The 18,369-nt window shown below is 36.7% G+C and overlaps 1 protein-coding gene across 6 annotated transcripts in view; it reads left to right on the top strand.

Moving 5' to 3' along the window:
• The window catches only part of LOC105199633, a 161,511-nt gene that overhangs the window by 113,326 nt on the left and 29,816 nt on the right, over positions 1-18,369 (top strand). Inside the window, exons 1-9 of one of the 6 annotated variants that reach the window (XM_026134587.2) lie at positions 3,537-5,107; positions 6,395-6,531; positions 7,089-7,526; positions 8,241-8,481; positions 8,993-9,458; positions 9,671-9,809; positions 10,295-10,472; positions 10,959-11,160; positions 11,593-11,704. In XM_026134587.2, coding sequence (XP_025990372.1) covers positions 5,073-5,107; positions 6,395-6,531; positions 7,089-7,526; positions 8,241-8,481; positions 8,993-9,458; positions 9,671-9,809; positions 10,295-10,472; positions 10,959-11,160; positions 11,593-11,704 — 1,948 coding nt within the window. In that variant the 5' untranslated portion in view covers positions 3,537-5,072. Of the gene's footprint in view, positions 1-3,536; positions 5,108-6,394; positions 6,532-7,088; positions 7,527-8,240; positions 8,482-8,992; positions 9,459-9,670; positions 9,810-10,294; positions 10,473-10,958; positions 11,161-11,592; positions 11,705-18,369 lie in introns of those variants that run through there. The other 5 variants (XM_026134586.2, XM_026134585.2, XM_011166813.3 and 2 more) reach the window with 5 other exon arrangements.

Genomic DNA, 18,369 nt, shown 5'->3' with positions numbered 1-18,369 from the left:
TATATTTATATAATAAATGTAATATTCATAATCATATGTAAGTATAATTAATGTACATTAGCATACTACATATAATTAAATATATATTTATATATAAGTAAATTGATGTTTCTTTGGACAATGTTCTTTAAATATTTACTACTTCATACAAAACGTCTCCGTGTAATGCATATATTGATACTTCCATTATCGATTCCCTGTCATCTTCAAATATTTAACTCGATAGAAAGCTTTAACGCGTGGCAGACATGATCGAGTTTACAAAACGTGCACACGGCACCGTCTCGATAAAGGGACATTTTACCATCATTTACGGGGAGAATACCGTTTCTATCTCGTAATACGTTTCTGACATTTTCGAATAAAAATTCGTTTTCGCACCGCTGTATTTTTATGAATCGTTCTGTTATTTTACACTTACGTATTTTCTATAGACTGCCAGTAGTATACGTTTAGTTTTTAACTACGTTTTCAATCCATGTAAATACAGCGTTTTTGTTTTTGTGTAATATTTCTGCAGTCGGAGAGAATTATTATAATTTAAAGCTCATTTCAAAACAAAAATGATTACAAGTTACATTTTCTCCAATAAATGAATGCTGTGAAACATCATTTATTACGAAGCGATTTCTAAACAAAAGATAATCAAAACAATAAAAATGTTGTTAAATGAAATAAAAATTTACAGCTCATTAACACAAAAGAACGCAATAATGATATCTGTGTCAATTAAAATACTCGGCAAGGGTAAATGAATGTTAGCCAGGATGTGTCTTGCTTCATTTTTTTTTTTCATCTGAAAAACCTTTCGCGATTTTCATCCGGAATGAAAGCAGAGAGAATTTATTTTATCTCAAGAATGATTCTTTTTTGCCTTTTTTTCTTGCACATCTCGTTTTCCCTCATCTAGCCGTTACTGGCCGTCAGCTTGTTCGTAGATGAGCTTTCGAAACGATGCCGGATGAGTTTTCCTTCCGACGAGTTTTGGGGTCGGATTTTATTAACGTACTTCGCGTGGTCTGCGTCGCGATCTGCGATGCAAGGAAAACGAGTCCTTCAATTTGCACAGGTACTATCCCGCCGAGTCCTCTGCGAGTTTTTTTTCCCGTGGATAAACTTTGCTCGTTTTTACGAGGCCGCAATCACGGCGATCTCTCGCAATATCCTAGGAGTTATTATTACCTTCGAGCAAACATCTTAAGACGTTTCTCGCCATTACAGGAAACTTTACCACGTGATACTTTGTACATAACTAAATGCAGTGTCTGCGAGACGATAATCAAGCTATATAACACCTTTCACTATGAAACGTGCAATGTACAAAAGTATTGCAATATAGAAAGTATTTTCAATTTAAAAAAATATTTTATACCGGAAAGTGAACTTCCCAAGTCTCCCTGCATTTTATTACAATGGTTTAAACTTTGAGGTAAAAGAATGGATAATTAGAAGAATAAGCTGAAATACGATTGCTACATTTTATTCCTACGTAATTACCACAGTTAAAAAGTTAATTTCCATTATTATTAGAACATTGGAAGAAAATTCCAGAGTTAGTGATATATTTTAACGTTAAATTACTAACATCGTTATTGTATCTAAAATCCGTTCGTGTATTCTCCTTTTTTAGAGAAGAATTATTCAATATTCAGTGTCCCAAGTGCAGCAACAATTACAGTTGATGAAAACGTGTTTATGCTTTATAATTACTCAACTGAAAATGCAACGACTGGCAAATACATGTTTACATAAATTTTTGAAATGTGCAATCCCGCTTCTTGTATCCCACCTATGTAGTAGTTTCTGGTTACGACGCTTCGAATTACACACGCGTGTCGTGTTGCGTAAAATTAAATTCAGGAGCGAATATGATATCGTGGAATATCTATTGCACGTTCATAATTTCAATGTTAACGTGATGCTGGTACGAGTAATTCATTTTACGCGCACAAGTCACTATGCTATTTTTTTTTTCAGCGGAACTGAAGGATAATAAATTTAAACAACATTGCATATACATATTGATTTATTTTTAAGTAACGATGTAGAAATAAGAAAATTTTCTTTGACTTAACCTTGTAATCGTTTATTCAATTTAAAATCATTTCTTCTATCGTTTTTCTCTTGAAAATATAACGATGCAATAACAAGAAAATGTGGACAAATATCTTAGAAATTAAATTTATTTTCCGTTTAGATTCTGAAAACGGTTTTGTTTCGTTCTATGGTCGCGTAACGCGAGCCATTTTCCTCTCAGCTCTCGCAATCGGCATTATTAATGCACAATGGATGTTGAAACAGGAAATGTCAAAGCTGTCGTATTAATGACGTTTCGCCGGCCGATAATACAAGCCACAATGTGACGTTAAACCACGTATTATGGCGACGCGAGGTGGTGATCCGGATAGTCTACTTGGCACGCGTGTTACTGTTGCATATAGCGTATCTTAAGATTGAACATTAGAAAATATCGAAAATTCATAATACAAAGAAGTGTACGCATGATTCGCTCAAAACTAATTAGTAAGAAAAGAATCGGAAGCAGGTATCAATAATTGCACGTAAAACTATTAAAGTTGCGTAACATTCTATTAACAATGTAGAATAATTTCAATGTTTTACATTTAATTAAATATAGAACAAATTTCAACTACCATTATTTTAAATTATTTTAAATATATTAGATAATTAAATTCTTTTATTAAAATTAAATCCAATTGCTATAATTAAATATAAAATTCTAAGATTAATTCTACTGTTGTGTATAAAATATAAAATTATAAAATGAAATTCTATTATTATTTATATAATAATTAAATTGTTTTATTGAAAATGTTTTAAATTCCTGAAATTTCTACATATAATTATTAATTTATTAAATAATTTTACATTTCATAGGTCTTTTTAATAAAAAAAGTATTTAATACGTATTAATATTAATAGTAACTGCAAAGAAAAAAATTTTAATTTATAAAATTTGCTGTTTAAAATAATAAGTTTCATTACTTTTAAAGTTGATTTTCTTGTTTTAAAGAACATTTTATAAAGTCGATTCTTTTAGTACTAATCGCCTTTAATGATAAACGAAATTACAATAGGCAATAAAAAAATTGCTGCGCAGTTCTTTGATTATTACGCTGCCTTATAAAGATTATTATGTTAAATATGGTTTACGTCTGGTAACGGCAAAATTAAAATTTTTATTTAGATTTTTTAAAATTTTTATATTTTTTAGTAGCATACTTTTTCGCGTAGTTTCTCACGCTTTACAAATCTCAACGCGACTTTGGGATACAGCTTTAATGCGGGCAAATAAAAGTTTGCAGCCTGTGTACTCCCGTGCATCTGTACTTTCCCGTGATCTCGAATAATATTAATATTAAAAAGAATAGAAAAAATTCAGTTTTTTGCTGAGATCTAGAAGTATTAAGAAATTTCTTTTATATTCCAGAAAACATTGTTATTAGAAATAATATTATTAATGCTTTCTTATCTATTTTCTCCATTTTTTATTTGAATTTTAATTTACGTTTTTAATATATTTGATATTCGGTTACCATTTTTATACGCGGAAAAAAATTCTGTTTTATAATAATATCATCCTGAAATTTTTTAACAGAGAGAACTTTGGCAAGTTCTTTCGGGTCACGTTCCGCACATTTTTATTCAATATTAATTGAACATCACTTGAAACTAATATCAAATCGAGGAAATAAAATACTTGAGTTGAGAACAAAGATGAATATGAAAACCGCGAAACTGTAAGTTTTAATCGAGTAATTTCTAAGTAATATTAACTTATGCTTTCTAACGTGAAAAAATTTCGTATTTTCAAGAGAGTTTTACGTTTAAACTTATTGACAATCGATATTAAACGCGAGTTCGTTACTGATGCCCGTTTGTTTGGCTGAGCGAAGTAATTGGGGCAAGTGAATCACTAATTAGGTCACTTTGCGCATAAGCAAGCCCTATGGCTTTGACAGGGGGATTAATTAATTGTTGTTCGTGCGCGTTTCGTGTCCAGCTTTCAAACTAAGCTGCAGTTTTTTCCCGTCTACGGTTCTCCCGACGAAATTGCGCCTTAACTGAAACGCTTTTGTCGCCCATTGAATTACTTCTCTTAATTCGTCTTATAGAGGCCGTTAAACTTTGCCTTTAACGACCGGCTGTATTAGCATACGAATGGATTGGAGTTAGTTGACTCACGATTTCTCTTAACATAAGGTTACGCGATAGTCAAGTTTTAACGAGGTAATGCTATTGTGATACGGCGAGAGTTTCCGGAATGTTATTAATATGGCAAAAGCTCGTAACGAATCGGTCCCGCGGGAATTATGCGAAGATTATGGACAGAAGTGCGTATTTGAGTGAAATTTGTAGCGTTAAAGTTTGCACATATTTGACGTGGATGCAGTTCTATCGAGTTTCACTTAATACACGAGTATCGGATATGGGTGTAACCGGAGGGGGAGGATACGTATCCAAGTGATGCAGAAATTCTCACGTAATAATGCATTTATGATAATATTTCATGTTTTAATAGGTTGAATAATTAAAATCGCATTTCTTCTCATATACGCGGCTGAAATATTATATTAATTTAATATCACATGGTGATCCGGCTGCGTTAAACAACCGTTAAAACGTATTGATGCAATGTACGAGATTATTTTGCAAAATATATATATATTTATACGTGACGTTGTATCACATTACGCTTTGTACAGTCGCAGCACATGCTATTTATTCACAGTGCTCTTGCATTACATTATCATAATCAAATGCCACTGTCAGTGTCCTCACGACGTCATCGATTTTCGATAACGCTTACAAGAAACCGACGGTGGCGTCGGTTTACGTAAAAACAACGTGACTCTTGTAATTAAAAGTGATCATCGATTGCTCCCATGCTATCTCAAGTATCACGCGCGCCTTTTCAGGATACAGCATCATCGAGAGCGCGATGCCTCTCTACATCAACTACTTTACTACCCCGGTAGCGGTCTATCGAAAGAAAAAAAAAAGTTTGTGTGTGTGTGTCTTTTGCAGGTCGGCCAGGCCCTTGCCATGCGATGTCGTTGCAGAGCCCCAGACTTCGACATTACAGGTCGAAACATCAAATCAGATATATGCCTTCTAAAAAAATTTTCAGTATGTGCTGTATACCATGAGAAAAAAAAAAATATATATATATATGCGGCTCTCTCGCTACTATAGTAACTGTGTATATATATATTATATTGTATAACATATATATACACGTCTCGAGTTTCTTTATGCATCCACGCTTTTGGAATGACGTTCAACGGCGCTCGCGAAACACGCTGCGGTAACATATCTAGACCGGAGGCTGAAAATCGACTTGTGTGATCTCGACGATCTCGAGCTTTACGTACGTTAGAGTGCGTTCTCGCGTTTGCTCCCTTTACCGCCCCTCAAGTCTATCTTCATTCATATTTAAATATATGCTAATTCCGAACGACGTAAAGAATTCAATGTTACATATATCAAACATTAAACGGTATATGTGTCACCGCCACGGTGATCTTGCATAGCGCGAGTGTCTTAAGGCTGAAGGTGAAACGCGAGAAAAAAATTTAATTATCTCTTTTTTTTCTTTTTTTTTTTTATACCTATGAGTGTCGTGTTCGTGATCGAATTGATGTTAAATATTTTTTTGATTTTCTAAATGTTGATGTGAGAATGTTTACGATATATTTCTTGCAAGATCTATTTTTGCTCGTTACACATCAATTCTCCGGATGTATTTTGCGTTGTTTTTTCAAAGTTTCACATTCGCGCTAAACGTGTAAACTGGTCTGATTCCCCTCTCGTAATTATTCTCGCGCGTTGCCGTCAGAAATATCGACATGGTCGAGCTTACACAACCGCCACTCCCGTTTTTAACTATTACACTTGCGTTCTTGTGTCTATTGTACATTGTTAGAGTGTTGTTCTACTTAGCTACATTTGTATTATCTTGGATATCTCGTTAAGTTCTTTCGAACGTATCTACGAGGTGGGAGAAGTAGACGAAGCGTGGTTTCGACGGCGAGACAGTGGCAGGCAGAGGCCCGCACTTTTTGTACATATCAGTGCCTACGCGCGCGCCTCCGCTTGCCGTAATCTCGGAACATCAGCCGAAAAATAGTAGTAGCCTCGCGGAAAATCGGGTATGACAGTCGACTTGTTGCGTTTTACACCAGAGAGAAACCACGACTTCGACGAATTATCACTTTTAAGCGCTCTGTTGGCATGGCCTGGTTTCACGTAACTTTATCGTTGAGAGATGCACCTTCTTCTTCCGTTGAAAGTTCTTCCGTCCCGCTCGCGAGCGGGCGTCGCGCTTACCTGCCGGCCTTAAACCGAAGACCGCGCGCTTCCTCTTTTCCAGGACCATGACGGCGATCTGCTTCGTGTGCAACCTGCCGATCCTGAGTCATCAGGTCGGGCTGGTATGGCAGGGCGGAAACGGCTGGGACGACCTCGTGCGAGAGCAAGTGGAGGAGTCCACTCTGAGGCAACGCCTGGGTATGCGGGGGCACGTTTTTAGCCTCTTATAACCAGAATTTTTCGCACGAAAGCACATTATGGAAATTCGTTGGTTTTCTCATGCAAAAGCGCTTTGAATTCATTTTAGTGCGCATTGTAATGGGCGAGGTGCGCGTTTTGCGGGAATATTAAAGTTAGAAGTTAGTGGTATTTATATTCCCCTCTGCCCCCTTTTTTTTAACTAAAATATCTTTTTATTTTTCATCTTCTTTTTTTTTCAAAAGCATCAGAAAAGGAAAAATTATAATGCGAAAGAGTAGCATTTTTTCGCGAAAAAAAACAGTTGAAAGACATTTAATTACGTGTGATTAATATATTTCATTTTTTTATTTCTGGAACAACTTTCCCAGTTGCACGTAAAATAATGTTTCACCATTTACGATCTACTTTATTAAGGATACAAGAACTCCTATTAAACTCCCATTACCGTCGCGCATCGTACTAACCCCTCCAACAACTCGACAACAACACGACATCGTCTTGCAACTTATCGAACGACAACCTCTTCAGCGTTATAGCGTTTGAATTTCTCCTAGGAACAGGTAGGCGAGACTCCGCGGCGCAAATCACGTCAATCTCGCCACCGAACGAGACTCAGGACTGCTCGCCGACGAACCAGCGCCGTCGGCGATCGAGCCTCGCTCAGCTGACCGACATCCTGCGCGAATGGGGCGGCGGAGGTATCTCCACGAAGAGGAGCGGCAACAAGCTCTGCCGAAGGGAGACCCTGGCGGACATTGCCAAATCGCTGCCGTGGTCGCGACAAACCACTACGGATGCCAGCCACCTGGTCAGCTTGCGAAAGAGGCGGGAGAGCTCGGTCGACAGTGGCATCCGGAGCCAGGTGTCGAGCAAGTCCAGACGGGACTCCGCCATCAGTGACCTTAAGAACGACATAGCCAGACTCTGGAGCAAGAAGGATGTGCTGCAACCGCAGCCACCGCCCACGGTCATCACGCCCACACCACGCCGAGGTAAAATTTTCAGCAAAGGCAGGAGGGAGCATCTCGTTTCAATAGCTGGCAGTCTAAAAATAGCACGCGTACCACCGTTTCGTGGATTCACCGAGAACGCGAATGGATTCACGAGTTTCGCGAGTCGCAATGTCGCTGGAAATAGACCTTGCGGATATGTCAATATGTCCTACATGCGAAATCGTCGATTTTACGTTGAGGAAAAAATCAACTTTTATCGCTCGCTATATTCCGGTTCGGAATAGTCGAGTTCCGAAAAAAAAATTTTGAGAAAAAAAAATAACATGTTCCATCTTCCTCCAACGGTTATAACAACGTAACGTGATTTTTATGGGATCTTTGAAATAAAAATATAACGTATTTCGTAATTTTAAGTGAATTTTACACGAAAAGAACAATTTTCAAGAACGATAGTTCAACGTAACTATCAAAATAATTATATGGGATGTTCAAGCGCGATGATACTGCTGCAAAATGTTTTGCAATTAGCTCAAACGTCCAATATAAATTTTTTTAATGGTTTAACATAATTATTTTCAGATCTGTATTTCATCCAAATTGTCCTTTCCGTGTATTTAACGTTTGTACAAAAAAAGAGAATGAGTTTTCGAACGATATAAAGGAAACCCTTCACGCAATCTTTACGAAAAAAATGTGTTTAAATTACTTAACAAACTGTACGCGTGTATTTTATTAATTGTCGTATCATTGCAGGCTCGGGCGAATCGAAAAATTCTCGCCGTGGTTCGGGCGAGAGCGCAAAGTCCAGGAGGGATTCGATGATAACGGGACAATCTCAGAGCTCTGGCGAGCGCAAGCACAATTGTCGTCATCATAGACGTAGGCAATCTCAACAGTCTGTTGACGGGGGTGGTGTCACGCCTACAAAGTATTACAGAAATGATCAAAGACCGAGCGCTTCCAGCACAGACAGCGCGGGCAGTAATACGATTCGGTTAGTTAAATTACAATAGTCAATCAGGTTTTAATGAGCACTTACTAAGTATAATTGAAATAATTAAATTTAAGTATAATTTTCGATTAATTTTTAATCAATTTTCAAATTATTGATATGTAAGAAATTGTATCATATATGTATTCAAACAGAAATGAATTGAAATGGATAGAAAGGAATGTATTTCGACATTTTCGAATTTGCGCTTTAGATTTTTTGGCTCCATTTGAATTCAAAATAATGAATAGCGCATTTCGTATTTCAATCCATTTGAGTCCATCTGAACCCAAAAATACTCTAAAGCGCGAACTCTGCTAAATTAAAATAAGTTGCAATTTTCAATTGAATTTAAATTTATTTTCGTTTGCTGAGTATTTTATAGTGCTGATTGATACGATATTATTCAATCTAGAATAACGTACTATTCATTCACTATTCATTCAATAAAACTTTACATTATATTAATAAAATATAATTTATAATAATACAAATTGATTTTCTTCCATCGCAGAGAACATATGGAGGCTCAGAGGAGCTCCACGGAGAAAAGCGAGAGATCGAGCAGCACCGAAACCAAGACCCAATCGACAGGTACCACTGTGATCGATATAAAGACGGCGATGACGACGACGACGTCATTCGTAGTCAACGGGAAGGCGCCCGGTGCCACCACGCCGATCGGCGAACCGAGGACAGCGATGGTCGGCACCTCGCCAGTGATGTCTACTATGTCGACTCTAACTGTGGATACAAGACCCGTGATTGAGAACAAATCCAGCCTGGACGCGTCCGTGAACCCACCGACCATCGTTATGTCCTCGGTAACGCCACCGGCGATCTCACCGACTGCCGGAAGCAGCCTTCCACTTCCCGGCACTTCGACTTCCGGTAGCTCCAGCCCGGTCGGCTCCCCAAATGTCAACAACACACCTACGCATCCGTTACTTTCCACTCGAAGAGACTCGACCACGCAGGTAGCGGTTATCGATAAAACCTCTTTTTTGCGCGACACCAAGGAATAACAATTGAGTAATTTAATTTGCAATCAGCTGCGCCTTTATCGAAAGATCGTAGCTCGCGCCTTCCATTCTATTTATTAAATTATTTAAAATGATCTCGTTGCTTTCTTTAATTTTGCTTGAAAATAGCGCATCGTAGATTTTACAATAGTCATCGATTCTTTCGACAGTGTAACTTCAAGGGTAAAGAGGTATCGCCGAGTAAATTGTCGAGGCTGATACGCCAGCACGCTGCAATTGATGAGTCGATGCCACCCACAGGACGTCGTGGTAGCCAGCCAACCTTATCACCGGATCCCGAAGAAGGGGGTAGGTATCAACTGCTGTTACAATTAACTTATTTTTCTTATATGATATAAAAAACAGAGTTTTATAATTGATCCATTATATCATCTATCTCACAATTGACTTAAAATCGTTGCATTATAACTTCTTTGGTTTCTAATAGCGATTTCGGCTGGTCTGCACCGGTGTGCCACTTGTGCAGAGCTGGTGCAATGCGTGTAATGAGTACACCCACGCAGTGTTGCACTATGACGGTTTAACCCGAATTACCGACGTTATCGATCACACCAACTGGCTCCGACTATTTTGTGAGAGCCACTTTGCATACACTCGATATACGCTTGTGCGGTGTACCAAACTCAGACGAACACACAAGCTGCACCGACACCTGAAATGCGCAATCAGTGCGCCCCAGCCGATATCACTATTAAATAATGATGAAGTATTGAAGGAGATACATTTGTTCAATAAAATGACAAGATACATTAATCTTATTGATATATTTGAAGGTCGGAAAGCGCGGAGAGATTCTTTGAGCCCGGATTCTGCTTCCTACCTGCGACGTCGAGATTCAAAAAGTCATCTAAGTCCCGATAGAAACGTCGATAAAAGAGATATCAGTCCTATCAGGCAGAGAAAAGGTCGATTAAGAAGACAATCTACCTCTATGGCTGGTCGGCTACCACGGTACCTGCATTCTATTGATTTTCTTAACGTATATATTACAGTATGAACATATGCTTCGTTCGAACCTCTCTTGATGTAACCTGAGAAGGTATTATTAACCGTATATATTTAAATTGTTTATTTTGAAATATTTTTTTAACGTTTTTTTGCACCGAAGCTTTTGTGTAACAAAATATCGTTATACATAATTAATAGTTTTTTATAAATTTACAAGAAATACGTATGCGATATTTTTACTATAAATACCTATATTTTTATGAATGATTTTCACTGGATAAGAAAAGTTGTAACGGAGAATTAATCAATTTAAAATGTAATTAAAATGTTTATTTTTCTTTTACTTTATAATTTCGATTATTTAAGTAAATCAGAACAGATATAGAAATCTCAGCAATAATTTCGTAAAAAGACTTGCGCAATGTAACACAAATTTAAATTTAAAGAATATTAGGAGATCCGTATCTCATATCGAACTTTGTGTTACAGATCGCCGGACAGTTCCTCGTGTTCATCCAGAGAGCCCAGTCCTTGTGCCCGTGCGCCCAATATTCATCATGCGCCGATAATACGACGGCAATCTACTACGGAAGAGATTTTGATAGCGCGCGGTTTTCGACGGCAGAGTACCACCGAAGAGATGATACGATGCCGTAATTTTAGGCGACAAAGCTCTCAGAGCGACGACACGGTTCGTTCCTCTTGACAATTTGCAATAAATTCTATTTTAGGATAAACTTGTTGAAAGAATAATAATTCAAACTTCTCTCGACAAAGAAAGCTTTATCAGGTCAGCAAAGAATTTTTATTAAAATTCCCAAGAAGGGAATCAAACAAATACATTTCATAATTTTTAGTAATTTTTCTTTATGTTGAAATTTTATAAAATAAAATTATTCCAAAGGAAAAATAAGCGAGAGAGCTTAAGAAATATTTGCAAAATAATATTTTCAAAAATATATATTTTGTTAAATCTAACCAGAAAACGCGTTAAAAAAACTAATAGAAATTTTTTTTAGTTTAAAAAGTTGTTAATTTCTTTAACACATATAATTAATAACATTAATCTCTAACGATAACTGTAAGAAATTTATATGTTTAATTTATACTGCGTTTTTTGCAGGTTCAAAGATCTCGCGGACGAAGAGACAGTTCGGCTCAAATCACGGATGGCACTTTCGCATCGATGACAGTTGAAACGTCTAGCACCTTATTTGACAGCAGTACCCAAACTGGTAAGTGATGAAAAGTAATTTTGCTGATCGATGATAATTATTGCACACAATTGGATTATTATCGCGTATTATTTTAAATCACGGAATTATAAGGAAATACTGTTATAGGCGAATTTCAGCCAATTATAAGTTTCAATCATGCTCATTTGACTTTTCTGACAGTAGAAACTATAAATGAGAGTCCGATTTTATAACTTTGTGAATTTTCGCTTGAAATATTTCATGTTGCAATATAAATTGTACGAAATCGTTTTCATTTGGTTAATGTTAATTAAATTGCGAAATAATATTAACGTAAAAACTTGAGGAACATTGCACATACTTCTTTTCTATTTAATTATACATAAATTTTGCTTTTAATCTATCAGTCTCTTAGACATTGACTGAAGACAGAAAGAGTAATTTTGCTTTAATATCTAAAAGCTTAGCTAGATCTGAAAATAATTTTATTAAACTGTCATTACAGAATAATTATGTAAGACGCTCAAGCTAATTGGTAGAATTTAAAATTTTTTACAAGCGTTCTACATAATTATTTTAATGGTTCAAAAAATTATCTTCAGATCTGTATCTAGCTAAATTTTTAAACATTTGAGCAAAATCTTTTCGATTACTGTTTGATTTGATTGAAAATTTCCTACATTTTTTCTAAATCTCATGCGTTTAATTTACACGTTAAATTCTCTCCGTGCCGTAATAATCGACGTAATGAACAAAGCTTGCCTTGACGTAGCATTATTGATCTGTCTCATTTGATAGGAATTTAAATTCTGACACTAAATAAGTCTATCATTTGCTAATAACTTTTTAACAAATTTCAAAAACAATTGCCGTTTATAGATATTAATTAATATTACATTTATTTTTGCAAATTTAATAAAATATAAAAGAATAATAAAAAAATTTTTAATGCTTAAACAATTGACAAAAAAAATGTATAAATAAAATAATTTTTGTTTTATGAGATTTTCATGATCGGATTACACCATGTTGCAGTAGCACGAATCAATGATATTTGTCCTCGGTATCATATTTCACGGTGTTTTCATCATATTAAAAATTATTTTTAGTATAATTGTTTTTTTAAAAACAGGCTTAAATACGTAAAATCCTTATTTTAAAGAAATTTTTTTTTATAATTAATTATCATATCTTTTTTCCATAATTATAATTACATTATATTTATTATATCATATTTCATATTGATATGTACGTATACATACACTTATAATTTCATTTTACCTCTTGCGTTTTACCTCTCTTTTATTCTCAACTTTTCCAATTTTTCAATTTAATTTTTATTTATTTCATCTTCATATATATGTAAAACAGCAATCGTAAACGAGAAATTTCTTCATCTTCGTACTGACCGAGCCTAGTACCTCATTGAAATAAGAGATTCACGTAGTCATAACAGATATCTAATTACTTTAGATAGTTCGCGAGCGCGTGTGTTCGCTATCAAGCGTTCTCCATCTCGAACGTTGCGCTAAATTCGCGCCCTCGTTGCTACGTCATGCGCGATCGGACGCAAGGGTCGCGGATAACCGGCGTCGCGACGCTCGAGGACGCAGGCGTCATCGTGGCCGGTTTAGTTCCTGTGAAATAACACGGGGGTGCAGGGCAGTCGATAGGCTGAAAAACAGAAAACTAGCCCTTGTGAGACACCCCTCGGCTAAGGACGAGCGTGTGTGTACACTCGTCGCGGCTCCGCTTCGTGCGCGAGGTGTTCCCGTCATTGTAGAAAGAAGCAAGGGTAGCCGCGCAAGGACGCGTCTCACATTGAAGCGAAGACGTCGAAAATATTCGTCGAACTCAGGAACAAGTGTTTATCTCGCCGTCCCGAAGATCGACGATCGAATTCGAGGGTGATAGGATGATCGTTGAGGGATGGATCCTCCGGTGATCGAACGGCACGCTTAATCCCTCGTGTTTTAATTGAAGGTGCGCGCAACAAATCCTCTTGCCCGTCCCACTTCCTTCTTCGTCGTTCTGTTTACTTGCATCAAAGGATCGATCCTGGGGCGATCAAATGAACAACGGGCTCATCGGTGGCGAGCCACGCTGTCAGGAGGGTGCGCGGCTCTTCCTGCGGAAGGATGACACCGTCGAGTTTGTCCATTAGGGCGATGAAAACACGTTGATCGTGGGTGGTGGCCCTTCTTCCGACAGATCCTTCGGCACTTTCGGCAGCTCCGGATTTACACTGACTGTTAAGATTGCCGCGTGAACAGAGGCGTTTTCTCGCGGCGTTATATACTCCACGAACTCATTCCGTCTCTCCTTCACTCGCGGAGCGCAGGATCAGGTGTTTTCCCGGTGGCAGGGCACAACCACTTGTGGCGGGCCCCGGCATCTTCGATATCGGCCCCAGACATCAATTTAGAAATTGGCCAACGCGCGGCACGCGTCGTCAGGGAGACAGGATCCAATACGTCCTATCGTCGGCCGCCCTAAAAAGGTCCTTCCGTGACCTTCGAGACGGCTCCGGACGTCCTTGACACGTTATGTCGATCGTTCGATAGTCGCGCGCGCGATTGGTCAGTGTGTTGATTGTGTTTTCTCTGTGTAATACGAAATTCACCGTGAGTGATGGCGAGGAGGACTCGTCCTGGTGATCGAGGACTCTGTTGCCTTCCCGTCATGACATCGGACGCTTTCACGAAACTCACAATCTACAGGTATGACCCGATCGTACGAGAACTACATTTCTAATATTTCTAATAATCTTTCTAAACTTCTGTTTTCCTACCGTGCCTAATATAATTGCTGCAACACAATCATGTAATTATTATAAAAATTTTATATGTAACTTTCTTCCCAATTATATCCAATATTATTTTTTATGAGGGGAATATCCAATTGATAGTATTTTTTTGAGTAAGTATTGAAGAGAGTGAGAGAGTGCTCTCCAAATGATTAATTATATAACACTTGCTTTAGGATTTAGTTAATAACTTATGTCTATCATTATCATTGATTTGTACTACTGCAGCGTGATTGTACGACAATCACATTTTTGAAATTCTAAATATTTGATTTATAACGCGATAGTATTGGTCTAATTATGGATATATCCAATCGTAATAAGAAATTTTTCATATAAAACATTGTTTTAAAATGGTTTAAAATTCACGCTTCTATTATTGACTTAGGTTCGATGTTCTTTTAGAATGAGTGGATAAACAATTTTCGCAATTTTTTTTTATACTACTCAATAATATTTCTAAACTTCTGTTTTTTTACCGTGTCTAATACAATTATATAATTAATATAAAAACTGTATACCCTTCCCCCGAGTATATCAGGTTAAATTATATCCGATATTATTTTTTTATGGAGACAATATCAATTGATAATATATTTTTAAATAAGTATTGAAGAAAAAGATTTAGTTAATAATTTATCTATCAATATCATTGATCTGTACTACTGAACATAATTGTACGATATTTTGGAAGTCTAAATATTTGGTTTATAATGCGATATTATTGGTCTAATTATAGATATATTTTACCGTAATAGGAAATTTTTCATATAAAATATAATATAAAATTGTTAAAATGGTTCAAAGTTCTCAATTCCATTATTTATTCAGATTCGATTGTTCTGTTAAGTGGATAAACGCTTTAACGATTTTTTAATATTACTTCTTTAACGTATAATTTAATATAGTAATAAAATTTTTCAAGATAAAACATACCTAAATATGAATTTTAAATTAAAATTATGTTCAAAATAGAGAAAAAGAGTAATTAGCTCGTAAATAAAATATTTAGGTACCATACTTATGTACCGTAATACGAAACTTTAGAAATTCGACGACCAACAGCATCGCAGTTATAACAACTCACAATATATTGTACAGCTCACGATATAAAATTTTCTCTTTACTTCACAAGCAGTAAAGTAACGCAAAGTAACGTAAATGATACGTGTCATGCTTAAACGTCCATGAGATGTTAGAGCGAAGCTTATCGCGTGTCATATCGCCATTTGTAATGTGTCGTGTTTCACGATGCTTGAGATTAATAAGTCAATACGAATTATATGTGTTAACTCATGGTTAGTCACCAATTTGAATTACGAATTCCGACGCATCGTGTACAAATGTCAAAGTTAAATCTTTACAGACCTAGCGTACGGTATGTGGATACCGAGGCGATGTAATTTACTTTGATCTGCTTAATACTTAATACGCTAATTACATGTGTTGCATGTACACATACGTCCGTTTTAGCATCTCCGTTAATTAAAATCGCAAATTTCTCAAAGTGCAATATTCAAACCTTGCGTTGTATATACAATGATACTTGGAAGGCAATCAATCACGTTCATTCGTGATGCTGTCGTCCTTTTTATGGATCGGGGTGATATAGAACACCGCGGAATTTAGTGCACGTTTATATTTCAAGTGGTAATTTGACCGAGCTTATGGCGTGTGATTTCGAGAAGTTAAGACGCTATATATTATAATTGCGTCTTTCGATAATATCGTGAAACGATAAATATTTTCACTGCGAACTTTACGACAGATGTAATTAGTTGCGTCCCCTGTTAGGGCGCTTTTATCGCGAGGCGTGCTTAATACGCGCCATCGAGAGAGAAGTTTTAGCCTGCGTGTGTTTTGCGCATGTCGGAATCAATTATAAAAATAATTCTTTCAACGTTGATGTTCTTTTAATATTCGAGCATCACGGGATTAAAATGTTGATTCATTCTCGCAAATTGCAATGGGTATCAATCGCTAATTGATCCGTTGAGCAGTTTTTATTTTTGCTCATTAACACAGAATTTTCATTATTAATTTAATTTGATTATTATATTCACGGCCGATTTAATTATTTGAACGTGTAATTTGCCATTGTACGAGAAGATTTGCGCCAGAGTTATGCGGAAGTGAGTCGTTTTTGTAAATTTTGCTTCTCGATCATCGTTGGAGACGATTGTTATAAGAAACTTGAGTTTAACTTGAGTTTCTTTTAACACGGACGACTGGAAGTTGTCACGGCGTTTCTTATATCTCTTCGGTATATTAGAAATTCGAAACGTCGACAACTTTTACGTTTACTCGCACTTATTCTTGCGAGTAAGTTTCAAGAGGTATCGCGCGTCATTAAATCGGAAGGGGAAAAATCTGCGCAACTGGAAGAAAACACTTTGAAAGAAGATCACTTATACGTTTTATTAAAAAGAAATTAATTTCTTGTTGAAATTTGCAGCGGAATGCCGGAGAAAATCCGCGGCATTATATTTATCTGATTTATCATTTTGACACAAGCACTTTCGAAACAAGCATTTCGATCGTGTATCCATTAGTAACAATTTAATTTACGAAATGTTATTGAATATTTTATTACTGGCGAGCGCGTGAATACATCGAATCGGCCCTTTTCTCGTATAGGTAACATTAAATATGTATGCTAATGCATACAAGAGCACTTTTAAATGAGCCAATCGAACGGCACCTATTGACGATTTAATTAGAGACAATTATGGAATACGCAAAATATAATAGAGTTACTACACCGGTCTATGTTACTGAATTAACTTCCGCGTGCCCGCCTGGAATATTTTCAATAACTCTGAATTAAGCGATCCACGCATAACATCGAAAATATTGAAATTGCAACTGCAAAAAAAAATAGTATTCCGCGACTATTACAGTAAAATAACTCATGAGAGATTAAATTAAGGACATGATTTATTTGATGAGTTGTAATTTCTTTTTACAAAAAAAAAAGATTCATCCCGAGATATTTCAGTCTCTCAATCGTGTTTCGAGTTCTACTGATCAGAGCAATTAGAACTCATTACGTGCGCCGCGCTTCGCGATATTCATCGATCTGCAGCTTATTACATATTTCGTTATCCTTCCGCGCGATACCAAAGTTTTTCACCTCGATAACTTTTCAGCTTTGCACGGTAGCTTTTTATTTTCGCCGCAATGCTCTTAATTATGTTTTCCTTATCTTCGAGATTCGTCCAGTGCTCGTGTAATTTAGTGGATGCACATTTTGCGGTAACGGCAGGGAGGGCAGGGTTAGGTACTATGAACAAATTGTCCGTAATTTGTACGCCACTGGCAAATGTAATTTTCCAGATCGGCCTGGTGTTCCTCGTCGCGCGACTCTGCGTCCATTTCGAAATTGCTCTCGTGTGTTTTCGCGTTCCCGGTTAAAGAAGGGCGCCCGTTAAATAAGGTGAGAGAGTCCCGACTTTTACGTTGAGTACTTTCGCCTCGTCCTTCAGTTCACCCCCATTCTAGGTTTTTTCCTGCCAGTGCATGTGGGATATTTACCTTCAACAATGGGGTTAAATTTGCCCCGGGCAGATATTTCTTGAGATAGGACAAGAGCAACAAAAATATCGGGTCACCGAGCTCCCTTTATGAAAACATAAACAAGATTATTTTCAATAATAATATGACGGTATGAAAAACCCGCAGTAACGAAGCGGCCCGCGTATCTTAAGCGCAATAAATTCTTACGTCTGCTCGTTTAATTTAAGATTGTGCTAGAATAGAGTACACGGCGCTAGAATTTCTCAGAAAACATTTTTAAGTCACATTTTGCTTTTAATAATACATTTAGCTGTATTGTTTTACCGATATTAATGAATTTTCCTCGAGATTCGACTTCAGCTCGCGCGCCAACTTCCCCGTG

This window comes from Solenopsis invicta, chromosome 8 (genome assembly GCF_016802725.1).
Source record: "Solenopsis invicta isolate M01_SB chromosome 8, UNIL_Sinv_3.0, whole genome shotgun sequence".
NCBI lineage: Eukaryota > Metazoa > Arthropoda > Insecta > Hymenoptera > Formicidae > Solenopsis > Solenopsis invicta.
Note: the sequence above shows the minus strand (reverse complement) of the source record. Positions and strands in the feature narration are given on the sequence as shown.